The sequence below is a fragment of the Pteronotus mesoamericanus genome, unplaced genomic scaffold (assembly GCF_021234165.1).
Source record: "Pteronotus mesoamericanus isolate MK-2021 breed Mesoamerican mustached bat unplaced genomic scaffold, CSHL_Meso_final contig_40, whole genome shotgun sequence".
NCBI lineage: Eukaryota > Metazoa > Chordata > Mammalia > Chiroptera > Mormoopidae > Pteronotus > Pteronotus mesoamericanus.
Genome location: NW_026555150.1, coordinates 3,069,131 through 3,096,310, shown reverse-complemented (window position 1 = coordinate 3,096,310; position 27,180 = coordinate 3,069,131). Strand labels below are relative to the sequence as shown.

The window sequence follows — 27,180 nt, the reverse complement described above, 5'->3', positions numbered from 1 at the left end:
GCCAGCCTTGTACCTCCTCTACACTTCCAGTCACATTGTGGTGAAGTGCTTTCTTCTGTGTGTCCTTGGTTATAAGGCTTCTCTCCAGCTAGTGTTCAGTTGGTTATTCAGGAGGGATTTTCTATAATTTATTTATTTTTAAAAAGATTTTTTAAATTTATTTTTGGAGAGATGGGGAGGGAAGGAGAAAATGAGGAAGAGAAACATTGATGTGAGAGGGAAATATTGATCAGTTGCTTCTGGCACAAACTCCTGATTGTGGACCAAACCCTCATCGCAGGCATATGCCCTGACTGGGAAATGAACCAGTGACCTTTGCGGAACAATGCTTAACCAACTTAACCACACTGGTCAGGGCAATTTTTCTACAATTTAGTTGTAATTCCAGTTTGGTTCTGGGTGGAGGTGAGTGTAGCTTCCACTTACTCTGCCACAATCTTGGATCTCTCTATTATAATTTTAAAATTAATAATGTCATATATGAAACACATTGAACTGTACATTTTAAATGACTGAATTGTATGTTATGTGAGTTGTATCTCAATCAAACTTTTTAAAAATCATAGCAAAGACAACATTATCTTGAAAGCCAAGTTCTAGATTAGTAAAACCAGACTTTTAGAGAAAAAAAGAAAGTTTTAAGTCTCAAAGTTCTAAATTAAACAGGGAAAATATGAAGTTTATGCCATACTCAATAAATTGGAAAGTAGATAAAAAGCCAGACTAACCATCCTGAGACCAGATAAGAACCAAGGAGGAGAGGAGTGAAAGAGGAATCAGACATGGCCCCCTGTTCTCCAAATGGGGGAGGGATGATGGGACTTCTAGCTATTTGAGGATACCAGATCAGAAGAAATGATGTTTCATTTCCTAGGGTGTAGCATAGGGATGATGAATCTAAGAGAGTAGCCCATATCTAGCTTAGTGCTGGTGTGATAGAATGGCAGTGAGGTCTCGAGGAAGAAGGAGTTGAGAGAAGTCTGAGTGTCCCCAAGCTGATGGAAGGAGAGAAACTGACTCTTCCAGTAGCCCTACAATGGCACAGCAGAGAGAGGGAGAGGGGGCTGGGGAGAGGAAAGGGGGGAGAGAGAGAGAGAGAGAGAGAGAGAGAGAGAGAGAATAGGAGAATAAATGTGTCAGAATAAGTACAGAGTTAGGACTGCAGAGGTCTTATGGTCTGAATGAAGGGATGCTGCAGCAAATATTGCTGAGGATTTGGATGGTTACATCTCAGATATACTAATGTGGAGGGGAAAGCCTACTTGACGTCTGAACAGTGGGTGTCTGGAAGTGATTATGATGATCTGAGGTTAGATGGCTGCCCCTGATGCCATGATACCATGCAAACTCCATAGAACTAGGATGCCATCCTAGGAAAGATAGAATGAAAAATGGCTAAGAAATCACTAAATTTGTCTGAATTTATGATGTATCTTTTCTGCCATGTGGCAAAAATGAGGTGTCAATTACAGGAATATAAAGAAAGTTATGTTTTTGCAAAATGCAGTTAGTCACCTGTGAAAATATATCTCTACCATAAAGCCATCTTCTAAGAAAATTGGAATAAGACACAGTAAAGGCATGAATCATTAGGGGCTTCTGGACTTTGAAAACTTTTTAAGGATTTACCTTAAGACTTATTTTTGTACTTGGAAAAATTTCCTAATCAGTCCTGATGTAACTTTTCAGCCCTCAAGCACTACAGTTTAGCAAGTGTCTTTGAATCATTTAAAAAATGTAGGACTTATAGATTCCACTAGTGATCACTAAGAGGAATGTAGGTCAAAAATTTGAGAATCATTCTTGGCTCTTCCCTTTTGCTCACAAATGTTATCTGAACCATCCACAAATTCTGTGATTCTACTTCCAAAGTATATCCTAAATCTGACCACTTTATACAATCTTCATCACTATAATTCTAGTTATATTTAATAACAGGGTAAAGAAAGGGGAAGGGTTAAGCAAAAGAACACAAATAGATGACTCATGGACACAGACAATGGGGGCGACTGACTGTGGGAGTGGGCTGGGATGGGGTAGGGGTGAGCAATGGGGAAAAAGGCCGGACAACTGTAACTGAACAACAATAAATTTTTAAAAAATGAAAGAAAAAAAAAGAATTCCATTCTTTAGCCACGCTGACCTTCTTCCTATCCCTTAAATATGCCATGATTGTTCCTACACTGGTACCTTCGTACTTGTTATTCCTTTTTTTGGAACTCTTCCCTTCGATTTTCACATGGCTGTCTCTTCTTGTTATTCAGGTCTCTAATAAAATTTTACCTCCTTAAAAGGCTTCCCTCCCACAAGCTTTCAGTTAAAACAGTGCTCTCTAACTGTCATTTTCTATCATAATATTCTATAGTACTTATTGGTACCTGAAATTATCTTATATGTGTATTTGTTTACATGTATATTGTTTGTCTCCTAACAGAATGCAAACTCCTTGAAGGTAGGGATTCTGTCATGGCACCAAGTTTGTACCTCTGGTGCCTAACTTGGTATTTTAGACATGGATATTTACTTACTTACTAATTAAAAATGTAGAATATGAATCTGACCACAGGGCATCACCTAGCAGCCTTTAAAAAAATCATATCAAGGTTTTGTTTGTGTGAATTGCCTTTTCCTTTCACAAGTGAAGTGCAATCAAGGATTCCAGTTAATTGAATGTTCTTATTAGTTCAGTTTCAGTAAGTTGAAATTTTATTTGATTCTATGGTCAAGTTTTTAGACTTCTGTATGGTGATGAAGGACAATTGTAAATAATTAACTTGCTCAGGCTTGTCAGGTGAACACAAGGAAAGTCTAATTGAACAGATGGGCCCCATTCCTCTAACTGGAAGGCTATTAGGTGATTTGACTTTGTCAGATAAGAAAAGAAGTGAGATCCTGAGATGAATTCCTCTAGGGAAGGAAGTTTCAGAGTTTTCACAAAGATCTGGGAGTGCTGTTAATTGCATTGGTGCTGTCTGAGAGAGTTGGCAGCCTCAAAGAAAATGAAGACTTAACCCCCTTAGGCTTTCTGGACTGTGAAATGCTCTCATAAGCAAGTAGGTTACCTGGGAGAATTAAAGGAGATGGGCTAATGAAATCCATATGGTTGGTTAGTTTGGGCAGATGGCCTGCATGCCACTTTGGAAGAACTTGAAGTTTCCAGGTGGCCTTCAAGGGCAGCTCTAAGTTGTGCATGTTGAGGCTTTTGAATCCACAGGCCACAAAAATGACTAAAGATGGACTGACTAGGAGATGAAGTCACTAGTAATATTTTATAATAGGAGTAGAAATGGGATCAGAAGGATAAAGTAAGATATAAAAAAGCTTCCTCTCTCCTCCAAAGCCAGAAAAAGAAAACCCACCTCTCTTTCATTGAGCCAGCAGAGATTATTTTATTTTAAGTAGTACCCCTCCCTCACATCACCACAGAACCTTGTATGAACAGTCCTTATGCTTTAATTGCACTATTGTGAGGCTCTTTTTCTAAAGTCTTCTGGGATTTGTAGAATGCTTTATGATTTTGAAGAGCTTTTGGTGAAACCTTCTTACCAATTCCATGAAGAAGAAAGAGCAGGGAATATTCTCCTTGATAGATGAGGAACCTGAGACCAAATGCCCTTTGCCCAAAGAAAAAGAAGAAAGTCCGGTGGATATGGAACTAGAAATAATTTTCATCTTCTTTCTTGTTCTTTCCAGTTTTGTGCACACCACAATATAGCCCTTGGCATATCAGAAATTTTAACAGCCCTAATGTTTCACCAAAAAACCGCTAGAACTGATAAATGAGTTCAGTAAATTAGCAGGATACAAAATAAATATTCAGAAATTGGTTGCATTTTTATACACCAATAATGAACTATCAGAAAGAGAAACTAGAAAAACAAAGCCATTTAAAATTGCATAAAAAAGCACCTAGGAATAAATTTGACCAATGAGATAAAAGACTGGTACTCAGAAAATATAAGACATTGAAGAAAGAAATTGAAAAATATACAAATAAATGGGAACATATGCTGTGCTTGTGGGTAAGAAGACTTAACATTAAAATGTCTCTACTACCCAAAGCAACCTATGGATTCAGTGCAATCCCTATCAAAAGGCTAATGACGTTTTTCACAGAACTAGAACGAAAAATACAAAAATTTATATGGAAACACAAAAGACCCTGAATAACCTCAGCAATCTTGAAAAAGAAGAAAAAAGTTGGAAGAATCATGCTACTTGATATCAAACTATACTACAAGGCCATAGTAATCAATACAGCATGGTACCGGCATTAGAAACAGACACATTCATGAATGGAAGAGAATAGAGAGACAGAAATAAACACACATCCATATGGTTAATTAATATTTGGCAAAAGAGGCAAGAATATACAATGGGGTATAGTCAACTCAATAAATAGTATTGAGAACATTGGACAGATACATGAAATAAATGAAACTAGACCACCTTCTTATACCATATACAAGGATAAACTCAAAATGGATTAATGACTTAAATGTTAGACTCGAATTCATAAAACTCCTAGAAGTGCACTGTTGGTGGGAATGCAGATTGATGTAGCCACTGTAGAAAACAGTATGGAATAGCCTCAAAAACTAAAAATGGAAATGCCTTCTGACCCAGTGATTCCATTGCTGGGAATATACCCTAAGCATCCCAAAACACCAATTCAAAGAACTTATGCACTCCTATGTTCATAGCAGTGCTATATACAATAGGCAAGTGTTGGAAACAGCCTAAGTGCCCATCAGTAGATGAGTGGATTAAAAAACTGTGGTACACTTACACAATGGAATACTATGTAGCAGAAAGAAAGATGGAGGAATTTCTGCCTTTTGTGACAGCATGAATGGAACTGGAGAGCATTATGCTAAGTGAAATAAACCAGTTGGTGAAAGACAAATGCCATACAATCTCACTTATAAGAGGAATCTAATGAACAAAATTAACTAACGAGCAAAACAGAACCAGAGACACAGAAACAGGGAACAGACTGACAGCTGCCAGAGGGAAGTGGGAGATGGTGTAAAGAAGGGGAAGGGAGTAATCAAAGAACATGTATGAATGACCCATGGACATAGACAATAGTATGGGGATTGACTGTGGGAGCAGGGGTGGGCTGGCTGGAGGAGGGCAAAAGGGGGAAAATTGGAACAACTCTACTAGAATAAACAAGAATAAAAACAAAACCCCTAGAAGAAAACATAGGCAGTTAACTCTCTGACATTTCTTTTTGCAATATATTTTTCTCTGGTATATCTCCCTGGGCAAGAGAAACAAAAGAAAAATAAGCAAATGGATCTACATCAAACTAAAATGTTTTTGCACAGCAAAGGAAATCATTTACAAAATGAAAAAAACCTACTGAATGAAAGATATTTATCAATGATAAATCTTGAGAAAGGGGCTAATACCCAAAATTTATAAGCAAAAACTCATACAATTCAACCCCCCAAAAATCTACATAGAATCCAATTTAGAAAATGGGCAGAGGAACTGAACAGACGCTTCTCCAAAGAGGACATACAGAGGGCCCATAGATATATGAAAAGATGCTCAATGTCACTAATCATCAGGAAAATGGAAATTAAAACCACAATAAGATGTCACCTCACACCTGTCAGAATGGCCATCCATCATCAATAAATCAACAAACAACAAGTGTTGGTGAGGATGTGGAGAAAGTGGAACTTGTATGCACTGTTGATGGGGATTAAAATTGGTGCAGCCACTGTGGAAAACAGTATGAAGGGTCCTCAAAAAATTAAAAATGGCATTGCCATATGACCCAGCAATTCCACTTCTGGGTATATATCTGAAGAAACTAAAAATACTAATTTGAAAAGATATATGTATCCCTGTGGTCATTGCAGCATTAGTTATAATAGCTAAGGTATGGAAGCAATCCAAATGTCTATCAGTAGATAAGCAGGTACTGAAGTGGAGGTATAGATGTACAATGGAGTATTACTCAGCCATGAAAATAATGAAATCTTGTTATTTGCTACAACATGGATAGACCTTAGGGATATTATGCTAACCAAAATAAGTCAGTCAGAGAAAGACAAATATCATATGATTTCACTTATATGTTGAATGTAAAGAACAAAATAAATGAACAAACAAAACAGAAACAGACTCATTGATGCAGAGAACAAAGTCCAAAGTCATGTTTGCCAAAGGGGAGAGGAGTTGGGGAGATTGGTGAAAAAGGTGAAGGTATTGAGAAATACAAATTGATAGCTACAAAGTAGTCATGGGGATAAAAAGTACAGTATAGGAATAGAGTCAATAATATTGTAGTAACTATGGATAATGATAGGTGGGTACTTGGAATATTGGTGGATCACTTTGTAAAGTATATGATTGTCTAACAGCTATGCTGTACACTTGAGATAATATTGAATGTCAACTGTAATTGATAAATAAAATTTTAAAAAAGAAGTGCAAATTGGTAGTTACAAAATATTCGTGGGGATATAAAGTACAGCATAGGGAATATAGTCAATAATATTGTAATAATTATGTATGGTGTCAGATGGGTACTAGACTTAACTGGGGCGATTACTTCATAAGTTATATAAATGTCTAATCACTATGTTGTACACATGAAACTAATATAATTTTGTATGTCAACTATAATTTAAAAAATAAATAGAAACAAAAAATAATGTCAAATGTAATTGTATTAGATATTGGGGTCTTTGGGAGATGGTCAGGTCATGAGAGTAGAGTAATCATGAACTGGATTAGTGTATTGATAACAGAGACCCACAGAGCTCCCTAACCACTTCTACCTTGTGAGGACCAGGTAGGAATCAGTGCTCTGCAACCTTGGGAAGGGTTCTTACTAGAACTGGAACATGCTGGCATCCTGAACTTGGACTTTCACCTCCAGAACTGTGAGAGATAAATTTCTATTGTTAATAAGCCACCAAGTTTGTGGTGGTTTTTTCAGCTTTATTGAGGCATAATTGAAAAGAAAACTTCAAGATATTTCAAGAAAAAAAAGAATGCTGTCAGCTGATATCTTGAAATTCATTTTATCATGTTATATTTTTTATTCACTGAGCCTGTATCAAAAATGGATTTTGAGTTTTTATTAATGCTTCATTGGAGTCTATGGAGAAAACTGTCAATTTTTCTCTTTTGGACTACTGTATAAAAAAGATTGCATTAATAGATCTTATAGAACTACAAAAAGGAAACTATAATGATCCATGAATAATAGAGGTTTGCTGTGTTTGTGGCATTCACTTGAATTTTATTGATGTCTTCCTTTTCTTTGATTTCTTATCTTGGATCCTTTTGAGGTTTTTCAGAGCATGGAAAAAATATCATTTAAAAATGTGTATAAGTTTCCTTTTCTAGTTGATCCATCAGGGAAATAAAAACTAAAATCAACCAGGAGATGATACAGATTCCTTAACATCTGCTGCACTAGAGGCTTGATTCATGCATAGCATTCCATGTTTCCGAATATTCACACCAGGAAGGCACTGAGATGGATGGGACAGAGGACCCAATCTGGAATCAGAGCATCAATCTGCACTGAGTTCTAGCTCTTCCCCACTGAACTGAGTGACAACAACGTCATCTTGCTTCAGGTATTTCCTCTCTGAAGGAGGTGTAATAATTCCTGTTCTGGTTGCATTGCAGATTGTTGTGTGAATTGGATATGGTAATGTATGTGAATAGGCATTGAAAACTGACAGCCCACTATATTGTGAGCTCCCAGATGGCAGAGACCATTTCTGTTTATTCATCACCTAGCTGACCTTCCTGCTGGGGTTATGGAGTATCTTTAACCCTACTGTTATTCACCATGGAGCAGACCATAGATTGGCACATGCTGGGAAGTAGCTCTGTAGAAATAAACACTGTCAGATGTCCTGGATGAATGATCATCTAGTTCTCAGAGATATCTATATTAAAAAATTATGAAAGTATAGTTGGCATACAGTAGTATATAGTTTCAGGGGTACAACATAGTGATTCGACATTTTCATATCTTGTGATGTGACCACCACACTAAGTCTAGTAACCATGTGTCACCGTGCCAATATTTTAAGTCAATCTAGCCTCCAAAATAACCTCCAAATATGGTGAAAATAACTGTGTAGGTATTTTCATGTGAGTTGGTAAAAAACAGATATTTAATTTTGTTTATGGAGATGGATCCTCAGTGCTTAGCCTGGAGCATCTCACATAGAACATACCCAAGAAAAGAGTTATGGAAAGAGTGAAAAATAAATAATGAATAAAAGATACCTCAGGCATTATTATTAGCATGCTTTTGTTGTCACATTTTCTCTTGGAGACAGATATTAGGCGTGTTGTCAGTTGTGTGCATAGTTGTCAGGTCAACTTTACTCTCTTGAAAAGTGTTCTTTCCACCCAGCTTGAGATTTGCTTGAAAGGAAGACCTATGGAACCATAAACCACTTGGTGCTGAGGGATGGGAAAGGCCAATAGCTATCTCAATATTTCATTCCCTCTTCCATAGGTCTGCTTGCCAGGCCTCAACATCCCTCACCTTGTACCTGCCTTTCCACATCCAGCCTTGACCTGTAGGGTCCATGATTCTTGCTGGGTAATATAGTGTATGACATAGGAAAATAAGGGTTTTTTCTTGATAAGGTAGCATCAAAACATCCATGCCAACATTAAGGAAAACAATTTTTCCCTTTTAAAACTGCCAAATAATATGTTTCTGATCTACCATCCCTTGGTGTCAACTTGTCTCTTATTGTTATTAGTATGTGTTCCCTACCTAGTAGATGGTTTGGATGTGTCTTCCAACATTTGGTCACAGCATATGTGTCTTCAAACTGATTACATTTGTTTGCAGTTGTCCAGGTATATTGTTTGTCAAGATCTCAAGTTCATCACAGGGCTTGGTGAGAAACTTTTTAACAAAACTTTTATAGTTTGATGTGTTTACTAAGGATAGGGGATAGGATAAGGGGTAAGGGAGGTCTGTTGTATACATAGCTCAGTTGTAATAAAGCTTAAAGATCATGTCAAACTGTTAATATACTCAGCATAGGTGCATTTGTCAGGAGATTTTTCTCCTTTTCCCATATTATTCAAAATCCTTGTAATAGAAAGCAAATAAATGTTGAACTCCAAGTGAAAAATATGAACTCCAAGTGAAAACACTTGTGTGTGTATGAGAGATTCTGAATGTGTAAAGAGAATCTTAATACTATTAGTAGGGACTGTTTTTCAAATCACTTTGGGAGGGCTCTTCTTTTTCCTGTCTGCATTTTAAAAATTAAAAATTAAAATGACCAATGACAACAGTAACAGTTAAAATCTAGTGTGAGACAAAAACATTATTCATGAGTAATTCACCTGTGCTTCCTGGGGCTTACAATGCTGCAACTCAGAAGACAAGGCAGTCCCCTTGATGGTCTCCAGACAAAGTTAAATTCTCCTGTCCTGCCTGGGACACTGGAGTTCCACTCCTCTCCTTTTATGTTTATTTTCTTAAAGGGGTTGAAATTAGTATTAAACATTTCATTTTAAAAAACAACCTCCTTTTATCCTTTAAACTATCTTTAACGAGGATAAGTATCTGGAAAAGAAATCAAGGATTGTAGTTGTCTAATATTTCTAGGGGTCTGAAGGCAGAGAGAATTTTGCAATTGCTTTTTATCCCACTGCTACTTTTTAACACAAATCTGTATCAGATTAAATTTCCAAAACCTAGTGGAAAATGATCATTTCAGTGCAGCTTTCCAAATTATAGTGGCTTTCTCTGGGCAATGACAATAAAGCTGTCTACTCATTTTTTAGCCTGGAGTGCCTCCTCCTCTGGTTGGGACATTCAGTTTTGGAGCTGCTGTCTAAGGAAATCAGTTTTCAAGTCAAGAGGGTTGTTGGTAATATTTCAGATGTCTCTTTCAGCTGCATACATTTTGCTCACTCCTTGCCTGCCTTTCCTGAAGGAACAGGTCCCTCTGTGTCAGTGACTTCATGTGATTTGTAAGATAACAGCTAAGGATAGCTCAGAAAATGAAAGAAATAAAGGAATCATTTAAAAATATCATCATTTTAATGGCAGACTTACCCAGGGCGAGTAAAAATGTCTTCAGGGCAATTAGAAAGGAATTTTATTTTATTTATTTCTCTTAGTGGAATAACTAGAGGGCTGGCCCCAGGCTGTTTTATGGTATTACAACTGGGTCCCTGTGATTTTAGTATTGAGTGAGAATGGACCGAAATGAGCTCATGTAATGTTTGTAAATGTTGCATGTGATCTTATTTTATCCTGTAAAGTTTAGAAAGAGTACCATCAGAGGTTCCAAATTTTTTCATGTGTGGAGAAGTTGCTGTTCTTAAAATTGCCTTGAGATTTTTGAGGGTTGAAGGGGAAGTGACATGCTATGGCAGTTAAGTTCCTGTGAGATGACGTGTTCTTGCTGGCTGTCTTCTCTGATCTATGGGGCTCAAGGAGGATGGAGTAGAGGAGCCTAAGAGGACAAATGGCTCCGAGACCAATTGGTTGGCCCCCCCACCGCCAGTATTATATGAATGCCAAACTTATCCTTTGTTAGATTTACATAATATTTTAGTACAAGCAGGCTAAAGAGTTGATTTTTCTATATTGCTCACTTCCACTCTTAGATCATCAGTCTTCGTGTGCTGCCCTAAGGAACTTTCCTACAGAGTCCTAATGCTGTCACTGGCAACCAATTGGGGAAAAAGGAGAGATGGCACGCACAGCAATTAGAAAATGATTCACACTTTCTTATACCTAGAAATATTCAGCTCCTTCTCTAATCAGATTTTCAAAACAGCCCAATTTCCATACAAATTACTCATTGGCTGTAAAGGTCACTAGGAATTGGTGAGTATTAGAAATTGCAAACCAATTAGAATGTGGCAATAGCTTTGCTCAGAATTGGATATTGACTCAAATTGTCTCCAATAATATGATATTCTTTAATGAAACCATCATTGAACAGATTTGTAGATGCTTTCCTGGTTTTTGAGAAAGACACAAAATGTGTGGGGGATGGGGTCTAGGCATGAAGACAATGACTATTTGGTCACACTTTTAAGACTTTGTGCTAATAAATCTTCCCAGAGAGACTCCTTTGCCTGCAATATGGATGAATGGCCTTTGAAAGCTTAATGGGAATCAATGCCATCTATCGATTACTATTTAAAACACATCTTCTTAATTTCTAATCATTGTTGAAGGAAAAATGCTTTCTAGTGGAACAAGTATTTCTTATCAGAGGGTCTAGGTCTGGTGTCTCTATAGCCTAAGTGGTCAGTTACTTCAAATAGCAACTTGATATGTATTAGGATGGTAAACATAAGCTCTGTTGAAGTTGATACCAAACCAGATTTCCATGGAGATTATGTGCTGGCTACTCAGCAGATGGAAATCCCTGGCTTCTTGCCCTGAAATGTGTGAGTGATTTCATGGGGACAGGGGGTTATTTCTGGAGAAGTTTCTGGGACTGCTATAGCAGTGAGGTTCAAGGCTAGATTAGTTTCAGAGTGTCTTCATATCATTTTAATGCTTCCAATACTGGGCCTCTCTCCCTGGTTGGGGATTATGATCTGCTCGGTCAACAGTAGTAGAAGTGAGATAGGGATATCCAGAGCCAATGAGAATTCTCAAAGGGTTTTGGAACTAACCCCTTCTTTTTCAGGGAATAAAAACAGTTTTTAGTCAATTGCTGTAGTTCCAAAAAACATACTCTTCCTGGTTTCCCATGAAATCATTGGACCACTCTCATAATAACACATGGAGAAATATATTTCTTACTGACTTCTTAAAACAAGCTGGTTTAAAACCAACATCTGTTAACTCTGAACTTTTCGAAATAGTCAGTAATTATATCTGCCATCCAATAACATGGTTATTGGTTGGAGAAGGTGACTAAATGTTTCCTCTTTACCTATTACACAAGTGGCTTCTGGATCATTACTACAACCAGTTACAGTGGTTACAGTGGCAGGCAGTGGTAATGTGTAGAATGGGTTCATTTTCTAATCAACCACCATATTTTCCTGGTTGGGGCAACTGAAAAAAACATTTGAGTTCTTAAACTCTCCACTGGTAGCCTTTCTTATAGTCCAGTTGCTACAGAATAAAGATCTTGATTGTTTATGTAAAGGTGGTTAGTCCATCATATTATCCCTCTATAATTTTCTACCTCTATCTCCTTTCATCTTTCCTCTTGACAGTATTCATGTAGCTTTATTAACTTTTGCTAGGAGTTGGCCTATGGGGGGGTTGGAGGGGGGAATAAATCTACTCATGAAATTAAAACAATTATCAACTTCCTTGAAAATTGAATTATCAGCATACACATGAATACTTGAAATAACTGTAATACATTTCAGTAGAAAACAATGTCTAAAATAGAATATGTAATTTTATAGTCCATCAGTCTTTAGAGTCTTAGACAGAGTCAATTACCTAACTTCTTTAAACTGCTGAGACATAAAATCACTGCTTTTGTAAAAGCTAGAAAGGAGAATAGATATTATTTAGTTAAATCCCCTCATTATTCACGGAAAGGGACCAAGGCTTACAGATGTTAAATGGCATACCCAGGGACAAACAATCACTTTCTGACAGTGTTGGAATTCAAACCTGGGAGTTCAAGTTTAAGGGCTCTTGGCATGCCACTTATAATGCCACGTATGAGTCTTAGGTCTGAAGGACAATAAACTAAGTCACCAACTAAAAAGTGCTGTATTTAAGATGCTCTGCCTTGATAACATTTACAGTCTTTCCTGTCCCTCCCTTAAAAGCACTGTGAATTGGCCTTTATGAGATGATAAAATAAAAACCAGCAGGCCTAATTAAATGTAAAGAACTTACTCTGAAAAATTCTTTTGTTGATCCGGAGTCCAGGGTCCCATACGCAATTTCAGTCTGCTTAGCTAAGTCTTCAGCACTCTCTATGGGAGAAACCATCCTCTCCACAGTCAGGAAAGCAGCAAGATTGGCAGTATAGGAAGAAATTATGATCAGGGTGAAGAACCACCAAACCCCTCCAACAATGCGCCCAGAGAGCGACCTACAAAACAAAACAGACAAATCCAGAGCCAAAGGGGCCAGATTTCAGTTTAAGTAGTCCTTATCTTTATTCCTGGAAAGAAAAGTGGTTTCAGTGTAGCTGATGAAGGAGGAAAGTACATGATGTCATGGAATTAACACATCAAGCAAAAGTAACACATTAACAAAAACAATCCATGTTATGATGGCATATGATAATAATACATGCATAATGCTCTTTATGTCTATATAGGATTCAGAGCAGGATATTTTTTAATTGCAGGAAAATATATATTTTTTACCAGCTCCAGATTACATATAATAATTGTGCTTATCGGATTCTCTTTCTGTGAGCTTTGCTGGGCCACCCACATCTGCGGAATACTGTTTCATGCCTTTAAGGCATGTGGTTCTCAGCTTTGCCTGCACAGTAGAATCACCTGGGATTTTTAAAAAAAATCTCATGCTCAGGCCCACCCAAGACCAGTTAACTAAAAACCTGGGAGATTAGACCCAGGTATGTATATATATTTTTTTAAGCTTGCCAAGTGATTACAATGTACAGCCAAGATTAAGAACAAGTGGTGTAAGGTGATGCCATGGGAGAAAAAGTCACAAATGTTTACATAATTGAAGAGAAATGGCTAGGTGCTGGTAAATAGTTTTCACTTTGAGTTTAATGAATTTAATAAAAACATTGTCATTTTATGGAGCTGTTCACCCCTGAGGCAAGAAGCCATAAAATGATATTTATTATTATCTTTATATAAATGGCTAGTGGAGCTCAGGATCTTAGGTCCAAGGATCAAAACTCTTCTCTCCTACTACCTGAACCCTAGCATACAGGACAGGCCTCAAGTGAAGTAGGACACTACTACCTGTATAATAGGATTTGAGAAGCACTAAAAAGTTTATCTCCCTCCACCCACCCCAATAGCCAACCAAAGAAAACCACCCTCACTGATCTACCATAGGAATTCTTACTATTGGGATAATCCTCTGCATTTTCTTTAGGAATATAGTCAATAATATTGTAATAACTATGTATGGATGGTATCAAGGGAGCAATAGACTTATTGGGGGATCACTTTGTAAATTATATAAATGTATAACCACTATGCTATACATCTGAAACTATATAATATTGAATGTCAACTGTAGTTGAAAGATTAAAAAAAAATAACACTTGACTTCAACAGCAACCATTATCTTGGATTAGTCTATCCAGTTAGTAGCAAATGGGACAGAAGGTGGATAAGTTTTAATAAAGATAGATTTTGTTCTTAAATGTAATTATGCATAAATTGGCATTACCTCGAGTGTTTGCTAAAATGCAGATTCAGAATATCTGAGTACTCAAGAATCTGCACTTTTTAAAAATTTATTTTTCGGTTATAGTTGAAATACGGTACAGTTGAAATAGAATACAATATACAGTTGAAATACAATATTAGTTTCAGGTGTACATGATAGTGATCAGACATATATCTTGTGATCACTGTGATCATTAAGTACCCACCTGGCACCATACAAAGTTATTACAATATTATTGACTATATTCTCCATCTTGTAATTTACATCCCCTTGACTGTTTTTGTAACTGGCTGTCTGTGCTTCTTAATCCCCTTCACCCTTCGCACCCATCCCCTCACCCCTTAAGCATCACTGGTGATTGCCGTGGTCTGCAGACCCAACTGAGAAATATTGTTTTTCGATATCAGTGATTTTCAACTCTGCCTACCCATCAATATCATCTGGGGAACTGGAAACAAAATAAAGCAAAACAACAAAAAAACCATGCCTAAGCTCCACCCCAGGCCAATTAAATCAGAATCTCTGGGGGTTTTATTTAAGCAGCACCATTGTTATAAAGCTCTGCTGTAGCCAGGATTTCAAGTCATGGCTCTACATCATGAATGCTACTCAGGGAGAGGGTCTGTGGGAAGTTAGGGGGCAGGGTGAGGGCATTGAATGCTTAGTAACGGGTAATGGCTTGTACTGAGGAAACTCCATCTCCTTCACAATGTTGCTGAAGGCTGGCTTTGTCTGCAGAAATGAAAATCTGGTCACCAGGTTTTATAAAACATTTCCATATTATCCCTAGGATAGTCCTGCTCTGTGGCAGAGCTTCATCCCGGTTAGGCTATGTTCTCTCATGGCCAGAAATGCTCACAGGAAAAGAACCCACTCTGTCACAAAGTCAAGAATAGGCGTAGGAGCCTGGAGCATTGCCAGGCACTGTGGGAAGAGGGCAGTTCTGGCTGAAAGCTAGCAAATCAAGTTCTTTGTTTGTACTTGCATTTTTCCACTTTGAAGCAACTTTAAATGTCTGTGTCCCAAGATAACCTTCTATTAGCCTCTGGAGAATTCAGTTGTTTCAGATTTTATACTCTGATCAAATAAATTTGGCAACTGTTTTGATAGAGTTCTTTATTTATTGACTCTAACAAAAGTACTTGGTTTTTTAAAGTCTGTAATTCTTATTGGTCCCTGGATGCTCGAAACAATTCTGATTTATTTATTTCTGAACATAATCACATTTAAGTTTTTGGATGTGAAAATCTCTTTTGCAACAGATTTTTCTAACTAGTAGGTGTACTCTCTTAGGAATTCAACTTAGAACATCTTGCTTTTAATCAAGAGGTAAAAAAAGATGTGGATGATTCAGAAAGAATTTGTCTCACTTCCAAATGCTAAAAGTTTACAGAATATTTTAATTATGAATTTGGATCTTTCACAGTCTTTTTTCATTGTTGCCATATACATTTCATTTATTCTTGACTGATCTGATTCTGGAAGTAATTTAACGTATAAAAGACTAATGCTCCAAAGTAGTATCTGTAGTAATAGGGTAATAAAAATGATAATAATTGCTAAGTTATTGAGCACGTCCTATGTGACAGATTCTGTTCTAATTGCTTTACATGTGTCATCCTCCATTAATTCAGTTCAGTACTATTTTACAGATAAGAAAATGGAAGTATTTTACAGGTAAAGAAATTGAGGCACAGAGAGGAGAAATAAGAAATAAATAATCTATACTTACACAATAGGACAGAAATGCCCACATTTTTGTACGACAAAATGCTCATGTTTTGTATAAGGAAATACAGAATGGTATGTAAGTTATAGAAAGTTCAATTTTTCCATAAATACAATTGTAGAAAAAAACTAACATGTATGGATCATTATTGCTTGCTACCTGTTGTTCATTTGGAATGAAACTGTGAACTTCATTCTAACTTGAAATGATGGGGTTTTACTCAGACCAAGAGGAAAGCTGATTTTGGAGTATTTACAGAGTCATGGTTTGGGAAGGATTGTATTCTGCTGCTGAAGATACTAATAGTTTTTTATGCATGTCTACTTGAAATGTGGAGAATAAAGTAATATATGGAAATTACACTTGTGCCATTCTATTGAGGTTAATGGACTATGGCTGTTTGTAGGATCTAAAATCAAGCTTGCACATCATAATCTGTATATTTTGGCCCCCTTAATAATTGACTCACACAATCATGTCCTTGATCTGTGTGATTTAGCTGCGATTGGCTATTGACATGACTGAAAATAAACCCAAATGCAAAATGGTCATTTTTGTGGCCTCTTGTTTACATGGTTATTGACTTTGGCAATTACATGGTTAATATTATGCTATGCCTATGAGTATAAAGAATTTTGGTAAATATCCACATAGAAATGGTATAATAGTATTCATAAGCCTCAGCATAGATGGAAAAAGGAGCTTTCTCAGAATCAGTGTTAAATGCACAAACTTGATTTAACATTTCCTACTCAAGACAATAGTAGCTTTGACCAGAGTATTGGTAAAATTTCTACCACTTTCTTCCCTTGTATGGAACATACACCCAAATCCTTTCATGAGAAAAGGTGCAGTGGAACTCATCGGGAAGGATCTCTATAAGAAATTTCACATTTCCCTTTTCTCATCAGTGAAACTAGAACCATTTAAACCCACATTTCACAAAGAGGCTATATAAAAGGTGACCTGTGGGTCAGCCCCATCAGATTTTTAAAAGGATCTATTAAAACAAGACAAGACTTTATAGTTGAGTTAAGAAGACTTGTCGTTTTCCAGTGTCTTTCCTTCCATTAATGCAGCTTCAAAATGTTTAACGTTCATTTCAAATACTTAAAAAAAATTTTTATTGAATTTATTGAGGTGACATTGGTTAATAAAATTATATAGGTTTCAGGTGTACAATTCTATAATACATCATCTGTACAGTGCATTGTGTGCTCACCACCCCAAGGCAAGTCTCCTTCTATCACCAGTTATGCCCTCTTTACCCGCTTACCTTCTTCTATCGGCCCCCACTCCCCTTTACCTCTGGTAGGCAACATACTGTTGTCTATGTCTACGAGTGTTTTTTCTTTGCTTAATACCTTCACCTTTTCCACCCAGCCCTGCAACTGCTCTCCCCTCTGACAGCTGTCAGTCTGTTCTCTATGAGTCCATTTTTATTTTGTTTGTTAATTTTGTTCATTAGATTACACATTCAAGTGAAATCATATGGTACTTGTCTTTCACTGACTGGCTTATTTCACTAAGCATAATATTTTCCAGGTCTATTCATGCTCTTGCAAAAAGTAGGATTTTCTTCTTTTTTATGGGTGAGAGTATTTCAATGTATAAATGTCTCATAGTTGTTTTATCCACTCATCTACTGATAGGCACTTGGGCTGCTTCCAAATCCTGGCTATTGTAAATAACACTGCAATGAACATAGAGGTGTGCATATTCTTTTGAATTAGTGTTTCAGGTTTCTTTGGATATATTCCCAGAAGTGAAATCACTGGATCATAAGGCAGTTTCATTTTTAATTTTTTGAGGTAGCTCCATACTGCCTTCCACAGTGGCTGCACCAGTCTGCATTCCTACCAACAGTGCAAAAGGGTTCCCTTTTTTCCACATCCTTGCCAACACTTGTTGTTTGTCAATTAATTGATGATAGACATTCTGACAGGTGTGAGATGATATCTTATTGTGGTTTTAATTTACGCCTCTCAAATGATTAGTGACGTTGAGCATCTTTTCATATATCTATTGGCCATCTGTTTGTCCTCTTTGGAGAAGTGTCTCTTAAAGTCCTTTGCTCATTTTTGAATTGGATTGTTTATGTTGGTGTTGATTTTTATAAGTTTTTAATAAATTTTGGATAGTAACCCCTTATCAGATTTATAAATGGCAAATACGTTCTCCCATTCAGTGTGTTTTTTTTTTTCATTTTATTGATGGCTGCTTTTGCGGTGCAAAAACTTTTAATTTTGACGTAGTCCCATTTGTTTATATTTTCTTTTGTTCTCTTGCCCGAGGAGGTATATCAGTAATGAGAAATGTATGAGATTTTACTGGCTATATTTTCTTCTATGATTTTTATGGTTTCAAGTCTAACATTTAAGTCCTTAACTCATTTTCAGCTTGTCCTTGTGTATGGTGTAAGAATATGGGTTAGTTTCATTTTTTTCTGCATGTATCTGTCCAATTTTCCCAACACCATTTATTGAATAGACTGCACCACATTATATGTTTTTGCTTCCTTTGTCAAATATTAATTGACTATAAAGGTGTGAGTTTATTTCTGGGCTCTCTAATCTGTTCCATTGACTAATATATCTGTTTTTATGCCAGTACCACGCTGCATTGATTAATATGGCCTTGAAGTATAGTCTGATATCATGTAGTGTGATTGTTCCAACTTTGTTCTTATTTCTCAAAATTGCTATGACCGTTTGAGGTCTTTTTGTGGTTTCATATAAATTTTTGGAATATCTATTCTAATTCTGTGAAATACATCATTAGCATCTTGATCAGAATTGCTTTGAATCTATAGAGTGCTTTGGTTATTATGGGCATTTAAATGATGTTAATTTTTTTCTGCTGCAAAAAGTTTTTTTTTTTCCACTAGGGCCATGGCGTGGGAGAAGGCTCCATGGTGGTTACAATGATGCCTAATGGTTTCAGAGAGAGAGGTTCAGACAGAAGCCAGATACCAGGGGAATGCAGAGGGGCCCCTCAAAGGCCCCTGGGCTCCAAAGTCTCTTAGTTATGCTTGAGAATGAGACTTTCAAAGAGATACTTGCCCATCCTAGCCTGGGCAAGGAAATGGGGGTTGCCCATTTTCTTGATGAGTTTTACCTCCTCATCCAGGAAGTGGTTCTGCAGGAAGTCACAGAGATGAGGGTCTGTGTGGGCAGAACCCAGGGCATGCAGGTGCAAAAGGGCTTGGTTCAGGTCCTTCTCCAAGGCCAAGGTGGCTTCCATGGCGTCCTGAGTTTTACTCCACTCATCTTGGGAGGGCTTCAGCATGTCCTGGAAGAGAACACGGCCGCTGCATTGGTTTTGCAGCTTTAAGAGCTGCATAGTGCCCTTGCGCTTCTTCTCAGCCAACTCTTGTAATAAGTGGCCCATAACTTCCAGAGCCACGTTGACACAGTCAAAATAGAAACCCAGAGAGAGGTGGGTGTACGAGGCCCGCAGATGCAGGTTGGCCAGGCAGTTGACGGCAGCCTTCACCTCATTGGAATAATTGTGATGAATTTGGGACTTTCATGGTTGCTTGGCAATGAGGAGTTAAATTCAAAAAACAATATTGGCTGGTCTCTGAAGCTGAGGTTGACTGAGGTGGTTTTCTTTTTTTCTGCTCTGATCTTTATTATTTACTTCTCCTAACTTAGGGCTTTGTGTTGTTTTTTTCTGGTTCCTTTAAGCATAAAGTTAGATTGTTTATTTATTTGAGATTTTCCTTGTTTCTTTTTAAAAAATTTTTATTTTTAAATCATGTTTATTCTATTACAGTTGTCCCATTTTTCCCCCATTTGCTCTCCTCCACCCATCCCATTCTGCCCCCATCTCCCACAGTCAATTCCCACTCTGTTGTCCGCGTCGATGGGTCACTCATACATGTTCTTTGTCTAGCCCCTTCTCCTTCCTTCCACCATTGTCCTACTTCCCCATCCCCTCTGCTCACTTTCAGGCTGTTCCGTGTTTCCATGCCTGTGGTTTATTTTGTTCGTTAGTTTATTTTGTTGAATAGATTCCACTTATAGGTGAGATCATATGGTATTTGTCTTTCATCGAATGTCTTATCTCACTTAGTGTAATATTTTCCAGTTCCACCCATGATGTTGCAAAAGGTAGGAGTTCCTTCTTTCTTTTCTTTTTATTTAAAATGCAGATTGATTTTATTTATTTATGTCAAAATCTGTGATAAAATATTAAACAAATTAAATCCATTATAAAGTTTTAGCAATTGAAACAACATGACACCAGCACAGAAATAATCAGGTAGATCAAGGAAATATAGTGAGCATTCTAGAAACAAATGTATATATCTGTCTAACAACGTAATATAGGGTTAAATTGATATTTCAAATCAATGGGGGAAAATAAGGCTTATTCAACAAATAAGGTGCACAGACCACTATTACTTGAAATAAAACAAATATAGAGCCCTGTTTCACACATTATACAAAAATATTCAGGGGAGTTAAAATCAACTTGTAAAATCTAAGGAGTTTTAGGAGTAAACACAAATTACCCTGAAGTAAAATATTCAAACCCAGAAGCTATAAAGTAAAATATTGACAATACAACTACATTAAACATTTAAGACTATATACTAATATACATATAAAAAATGTTAAAAGGCAAGTAATAGAATGGGAAAGTATTTGCAACACTTCTAAAAAAGGGTTAATAATTTTTTTTAGGGAAAAAATTCTTCAAACATTTAATCAAAAAATGGATAAAGAATACTAAAAAAGTTATTTAAAGGTTTGTAAAAATAATAGAATTAGGCAAGAAAGATACAAAAACAGGTGTAGTTTCAACAAATAATAATAATTAAAATAGCACATCATTTCACAATCAGATTAATAAGTATTAAAAATATTGGTAATATCAAGTATTGGTGACTGTGAAAGGAACTGGGTATTCAGACTCTTTTCCTTCATCTTCTTAAAGCAGTCCCTTTAGCATATGTTGCAATGCTGGTTTGGTAGAGGTGTATTCTTTTAGCTTTCTTTTGTCTGGGAAACTCCTTATTTTGCCTTACACTTTAATTGAGAGCCTTGCTGGGTAGAGTAGTCTTGGTTGCAGGCCTTTCATTTTCATGACTTAGAATATTTCTTCCCATTCCCTTCTGGCTTGCAGTGTTTCTGTTGAGAAGTCAGCTGTTAGCCTTACCACGGCTCCCTTATATATTACTACCTCTCTCTCCCTTGCTTCCTTTAGGATTCTGTTTGTCTTTGATACTTGACATTTTAATGATGATGTGTCTTGGAGTGGGCCTCATTGGGTTCCTCTTGAATGGGACCCTCTGTGCTTCCTGAACTTGTGTGACTTTTTCTCTCCTCCAATTAGGGAAGTTTTCCATCATTACTTTTTCAAACAGGTTCTCTATCCCTTCCTCATCCTCTTCTCCTTCTGGTATCCAATATACGGATATTATTACATTTCAGGTTGTCCTGCATTTCCCTCAACGCCTCTTCATTCTTTTTCAGTCTTATTTCATTTTCTTGCTCGTTCTGGGAGCTTTTTTCTATCTTATCTTCCAGCTTGCTGATTTGTTCCTCTGCTTCATCTAGCCTGCTTTTGATTCCTTCTCCTGTGTTCTTCAATTCAGAAATTGTATTCTACATTTCCTCTTGTCTCTTATTGTTAATTTCTATGTCCTTTTCCATGCTGATATAGTTTGCAGTAAGTTCCTCGTAGTTTCCCTGTAGTTTTTTGTAATTCTCTATGGGCTCACTGAGCTCTTTGAGCTTGCTTAGAACCATTGTTTTGAACTCAATATCTGATAGTTTCCTTGCCTCCATTTCATTTAGTTCTCTTTCTGGAGATTCCTCCTTTCCCTTCACCTGGGGGTTATTTCTTTTCCCCCCCCATTATTTGTGGGACACTTCTCTTTTTCTTCTGCTTCTTAAATTGATCTGTCTTGATTTCCTGACTTCGTGGTATGAACTTCTATGGTAGGAGGCCACTGTTTTTTCTTTCCGGGCCTGCCTCTGATGATGTCAGCTGTTGACCCTGTCTGGCCTTAGGCAGTGTGTTCGAGGCTTCCAGGAATCTACTGTCTGTGGCTCTCTCCTTCAGCTGTTAGTCTAGTCACTCTGCACTCAGCAGGCCAGCTTAGACACCACAGGGCAGGGCAGAGTCCCTCCTGGGGGCAGGGTTACTGGATTCTCCACACTGCTCCTGCTCAGGGGAGTGGTCTGCTTAATCCAGAGGTCTGCTGCTGTATGGGGGAGGAGTCAGCACTGGGATCCCTCCAGCCACTCTCTCCGTTCTCTTCCCAAAGCCTCCATCTCCAGTCTTTCCTCAAGTGTCTCCAGAACACTCTGCACCCCCTTTAGCCAGATATCTACTATCTGTGGCTTCCACTCTGTACTCAGCAGTCAGGCTTTAGCATTACTGGGCCAGGGCCGAGTCCCTCCTGGGGGCAGTCCTCTTGTGCTGTTGCTTCTCAGCAGAGTGGTCTGTGTCAGCATGATGGCTGCTGCTATGTGGGGGAGGAGTCAGTACTGGGATCCCGCTGGCTACTGTCTCTGTTCTCTCCCCAAAGCCTCCTTCTCCAGTCTCTCCTCCAGCATCTCTAGCCCACTCTAGCCCTGCCTTTGCTGGAGACTATGGTAAGTGGCTGCAAATAAAAATTTATGCGTTGGCCCTTTAAACAGCTCTTTGTATCTCTAGCCGCCTGTCTCTAGCAGAGAGCAGCTGTGCTGGTTTTTGCAGCTGGCTGTTCTCTGTGTACTTTTTGGGCTCTGGTGATGTTGGCTGGAGATCCCCGCCTATAGTTTAGACCCTGCTCTTCTCAAGGGGATTCAACTGGTTGTTTTAATACTTTCTGGTGCTGCTGCCCGTGGGTGCCCCGCCCACCTCGAGTCTCTACCACACTCCTTACCAGTTAGTTTGTGCTAAAGCTGATTTTCTGTGTGTCCTAGGGTATAAGGCTCTTCTCTCGCTATTGTTCAGTTGTTTGTCCCAGGTGATTTCTCCACAATTTAGTTGTAATTCCAGATTGGTCCTGGGAGGTGGTCAGTGTGACTTCTACTCACTCCTCCGCCATCTTGGTTCTCTCCTTGTTTCTTGAGATAGGCCTATAATGCTATGAATTTCTCTCTCAGGACTGCTTTCTCTGTGTTCCATAGATTTTGGGTTGTTGTGTTCTCATTTTTATTTCCTTTGAGGTATCTTTTGATTTCTTCCTTGATTTTGTTGTTGACTCATTCATTGCTTAGTAACAGGTTATTTAGCCTGCATATTTTATTGGGTTTTTTTTTTCAGTATTTTTCTTGTGATTGATTTCTAGTTTCATACCATTGTGGTCAGAGAAGATGCTTGATGTGATTTCAATGTTCTTAAATTTACTGAGACTTGTTTTGTGTCCTAACATGTGGTCTATCCTAGAAAATATTCCATGTGCACTTGAAAAGAATGTATATTATGCTGCCGTTGGGGTGAACTGGTCTGAAGATATCAATTAAGTCCATTTGATCTAGTTTGCTGTTTAAGGCCACTGTTTCCTTGTAGATTTTCTGTCTGGAAGATCTATCCATTGAAGTCAGTGGGGTGGTAAAATCCTCAACTATGGCTGTACTGCTGTCAGTCTTTCCCTTTATGTCCATCAAGATTTGCTTTACATATTTAGGTGCTCTTATGTTGGGTGCATAAATATTTACAAGGGTTATAGAATCTTGTTGCATTGTTCCTTTATCATTATGTAATATCCTTCTTGGTCTCTTACTATAGCCTTTGTTTTAACGTCTATTTTGACAGATATAAGCATGGCTACCCCAGCTTTTCATTTCAAATACTTCTGATGCACAAGACAGATTTTGAGGTTAGCATAATGAAATGACAGTAAAATTCTTAACATTTAGTATTTTTAAAAATGCATTTTAAAGAGTAAATCATACCTTTTGAAGAAATGTAAGAGGAGGCATGAAGTTAATGAAAGTATATTAGCAATAAGAGAAAAACTGACAAACACATTTCAAAATAAGATATAATGCTCTTGTTATCTGTAACTGTAAGAAACTAGAGTTTCTGAATTAATAATAAAATGTAACTTATGACCTCTGAAAGGATAAAAGTTAGCTATGTGCTGTAACCTTTATTTTGTAAGTAAATTTTGAAGTTGGCACTTTACTAGCTTTATAAGGTAAAGAGCTGGAACTGCAAACTGCTTCTCTTTTGCACAAACTATCATTCCTTTCTCCCCCATTTTTCTTTCAAAATATTCATAATTTATACCCTTCATTCAATGCTGTGTCTATGACAGGTTTTTAAAAAATGTGCAGAATCAATCTTTGGCTCTAATAATCTTATCTGATGGGAATAAATAACAATCTCCCAAAGACTGAAAACTACAGTTCCCAGCTAGAAAAATCATGAAAAAATTGTAATAAAAATCCTGCTGTTATATCATTAATTTATTACCACATCACTACTGCTTTGAAGTGAATTTGCAGTAGGATAAAGAAATTCGTCATACATCAGAAAAGGAAAGGATATTGCTTATAATGGAGCCAACATATCCTGTTGTGTTTGATTCACTTTATTTTATCCCCTTCATGTTTTTTTTTTTTATTCTGCACGTACTTTTCATTTTAAAAGAGAACCTATGTGTCACCTAGCCTGGACAGATCCTCCACCCTGTTCTCCAAAACATTTGATATCTTGAAAACTTAACAGGGGAGTACTGCCTTTGGAATAATCTGTACACAGAAATCAGGTTCAGTTAGTGTGTTCTCTCCATTTTCTATGTCTTGACATCTTCTAACTTGGCTGGCCCTCCTATTTCTGCAGCTCTGAACAAAGTCAGCAGGGGGAGCATTTATCTGGAAGGACTTGGACTTTGGACAGCTTAGCAGTTCCATAAAAGTTTTACAAATGAAATACATTTCAGATTAAAAATTGCAACCTACTGTCAATATCAGTAAGACATCATGTAATAGTACCATCAAAATATTTACAAGTGATGTAATCCTTAAGGAAAGCACTACATGTGTTCAAGAAGGAATGCTATTGGTTATTTCTCATCAGAAATATGCTATTTGACACTGACTAAAATTTCAGCTGTATTCCTACAAAGTTTTAGGAGCTAAAATGCAAATGCAATATTAACTACTAGTATTTGTGAAACTAATATGGTTGAGAACAGCCACTTAAAAATGATAATAGCTAACATTTATTGAGAACCTACATGAGGAACTTGGGTTTAGCAAGATTTAGTAACCTGCCTGAGGTTACACAACTCTTAAACAGATTGTGAATCTAGTGAGACTAACTCCAGCACCCCCATACTTAACCATTATGCTCCCTCCATCTGGATATACCCACTGCCTATTTCTGCATCTCCTAATCAGGGGGAAGAGGTTGAATGGAATCTCCTCATATCTTCTTATTTCAACACCCTCTAGTAAATCAGTTTATATGTGGACATAAGAGCTTATTACATTCATTACCCTTTCTAAAGGTTATTCAGCCTCCAGCTGAATTGTTCACTCTAAACAATTGAGATAGCTGAAGATATCAAGCCTAATATTGACATAGACTAAGCTTCTAGGTTACTGTCAATAGTTCTGTTTGATGGAGATAGAATGATGCTCAATGACGTCTTATTGCTGATTTCCTGGTCTTTTACTTTGAGTGAACACATGCTCAACAGCATTTTAAATACTCATTGCCTACTTTCTTTAACAACAAGGGTGAAGGTAGAATTTCATTAGAGGTTGGAGGACTGGGAAACAGCTCTCGTGCATGAACATGAAGAAAAGAATAGAACGAGTGATACACCTTGAGATTGGTAGTGGGAAACAGTATGTGATAGTGGAAACAATTGTATTGCTGGCTCTTTAAGTCTCTATGACCTTGGGTTCATTACATTATCTCTCTGGGTACTGTTCTTTTGTCTCTGATATAAGAAATGCAGCACGAAATGGAAGGAGCATTGGTTTTTGAGTTGGAGTTAGGTTTGAACACTGGCTTTGCCATTAGCTATGTACCTGGCAAGTTATTTAAGCTAAGTGTCATCTGCTTCAACTTAAAATAAATATAATGCCTACACTGTGGCCGTGTTTTGAAGATTAAAATCAACATGATAACTCAAGTAAAGTGCTCACACATGGTGGGAGCTCAGTGAAGGTTGTTGTTCCTCTGCCTTCAGTAAACAAGCCGTTGGGTTCATTTATATCTGGCATCTCCTCCTGATGTAATATTTGATAATTTCACTTCAAATGGTCTCTTTTAATTCCTTGAATTGTTTCAATTTTGAGAAAAGTCAGAATGTACAATGTATGCTCACATTTTGGGCTCACTGGAGAGTTTTCTTTCGAAGTGTGATCACTAACCACAAATAAAGTATAATGCTGGCGTTTGCAGTCGAGGCAACCATGAATCTTAGAGTGCAACTACATTATTATCAGGAATTTTAAAATATGTTAAGAAAGAAGCAAATTACAGTGGGGTTTGCTGTTATACAATTAGGCCAAATATATAACCAACAGGGATATCAAGATAAGGAGAAACATGTTTCCTCCTTACTGATATATAACAAATGTGCTAAGAAGTATAACATTTTATCAAGAAGCTTAAAGATATAATTTATTTTAAAGGATGCAAAAGGCAGTATTCAAGGAGGGATCACCCATACGGTAGAAAATATAGAGCTGATAAAGGTAATAATTTATTACTCAAAAGCACAATAAGGATAATGCTTGTTACTCTAGACCAGTTTTATTTTGTAGGCTGTGTGCCCCATGGAGATGTGATCAGCTTAAAAAAAATAACAAAATAGAAAATTATCAAAGTGCACTCCACACTCTAAGGGTAATGCCTGGTGAAACTTTTGTTATAGACATATATGTGTACCAAGTCATGATGGAAAATTTCATACTGAAGTCTATGGTTAAAATTTTTGAAAATCATTGCTCTATAGGATAGTATCTAGTGAGTATAATAAAATATGCATCTTTAAAAAAAAAGAATTTGACATATTTCAGTGCTACACGAGAGCCACAGCTTAAATTCTGCTATCAAAAAAAAAAAATCTGTCGAGCTTGTCATTTTTAGGTCATCATCTTTAAGTTATCACTTAACAAAGCAATATGCATAAATACTT

At 37.2% G+C, this 27,180-nt stretch overlaps 2 protein-coding genes across 2 annotated transcripts in view; both read right to left on the bottom strand.

Annotated features, from left to right (window-relative positions):
• GRIA3 (glutamate ionotropic receptor AMPA type subunit 3) overlaps positions 1-27,180 on the bottom strand; it is a 393,069-nt gene that overhangs the window by 67,601 nt on the left and 298,288 nt on the right. The window contains exon 12 of the mRNA XM_054576984.1: positions 12,857-13,055. Coding sequence (XP_054432959.1) covers positions 12,857-13,055 — 199 coding nt within the window. The remainder of the gene's footprint in view (positions 1-12,856; positions 13,056-27,180) is intronic.
• Positions 19,098-26,260, bottom strand: LOC129073384 (ferritin light chain-like). Its single transcript, XM_054577052.1, has 2 exons — positions 26,183-26,260; positions 19,098-19,601 (listed from the first exon to the last, which is right to left on the bottom strand). The coding sequence occupies exons 1-2, from the start codon at positions 26,258-26,260 to the stop codon at positions 19,098-19,100; spliced, it is 582 nt and encodes a 193-aa protein (XP_054433027.1).

Bases quoted from the DNA above. Each gene is read 5' to 3' on its own strand.
- LOC129073384 (XM_054577052.1), bottom strand. From the start codon at position 26,260: ATGCCAGATATAAATGAACCCAACGGCTTGTTTACTGAAGGCAGAGGA. The intron at 19,602-26,182 runs GTGAGCACTTTA...CAACCATGAAAG, and splicing joins TCACTGAGCTCCCACCATGT to TCCCAAATTCATCACAATTA.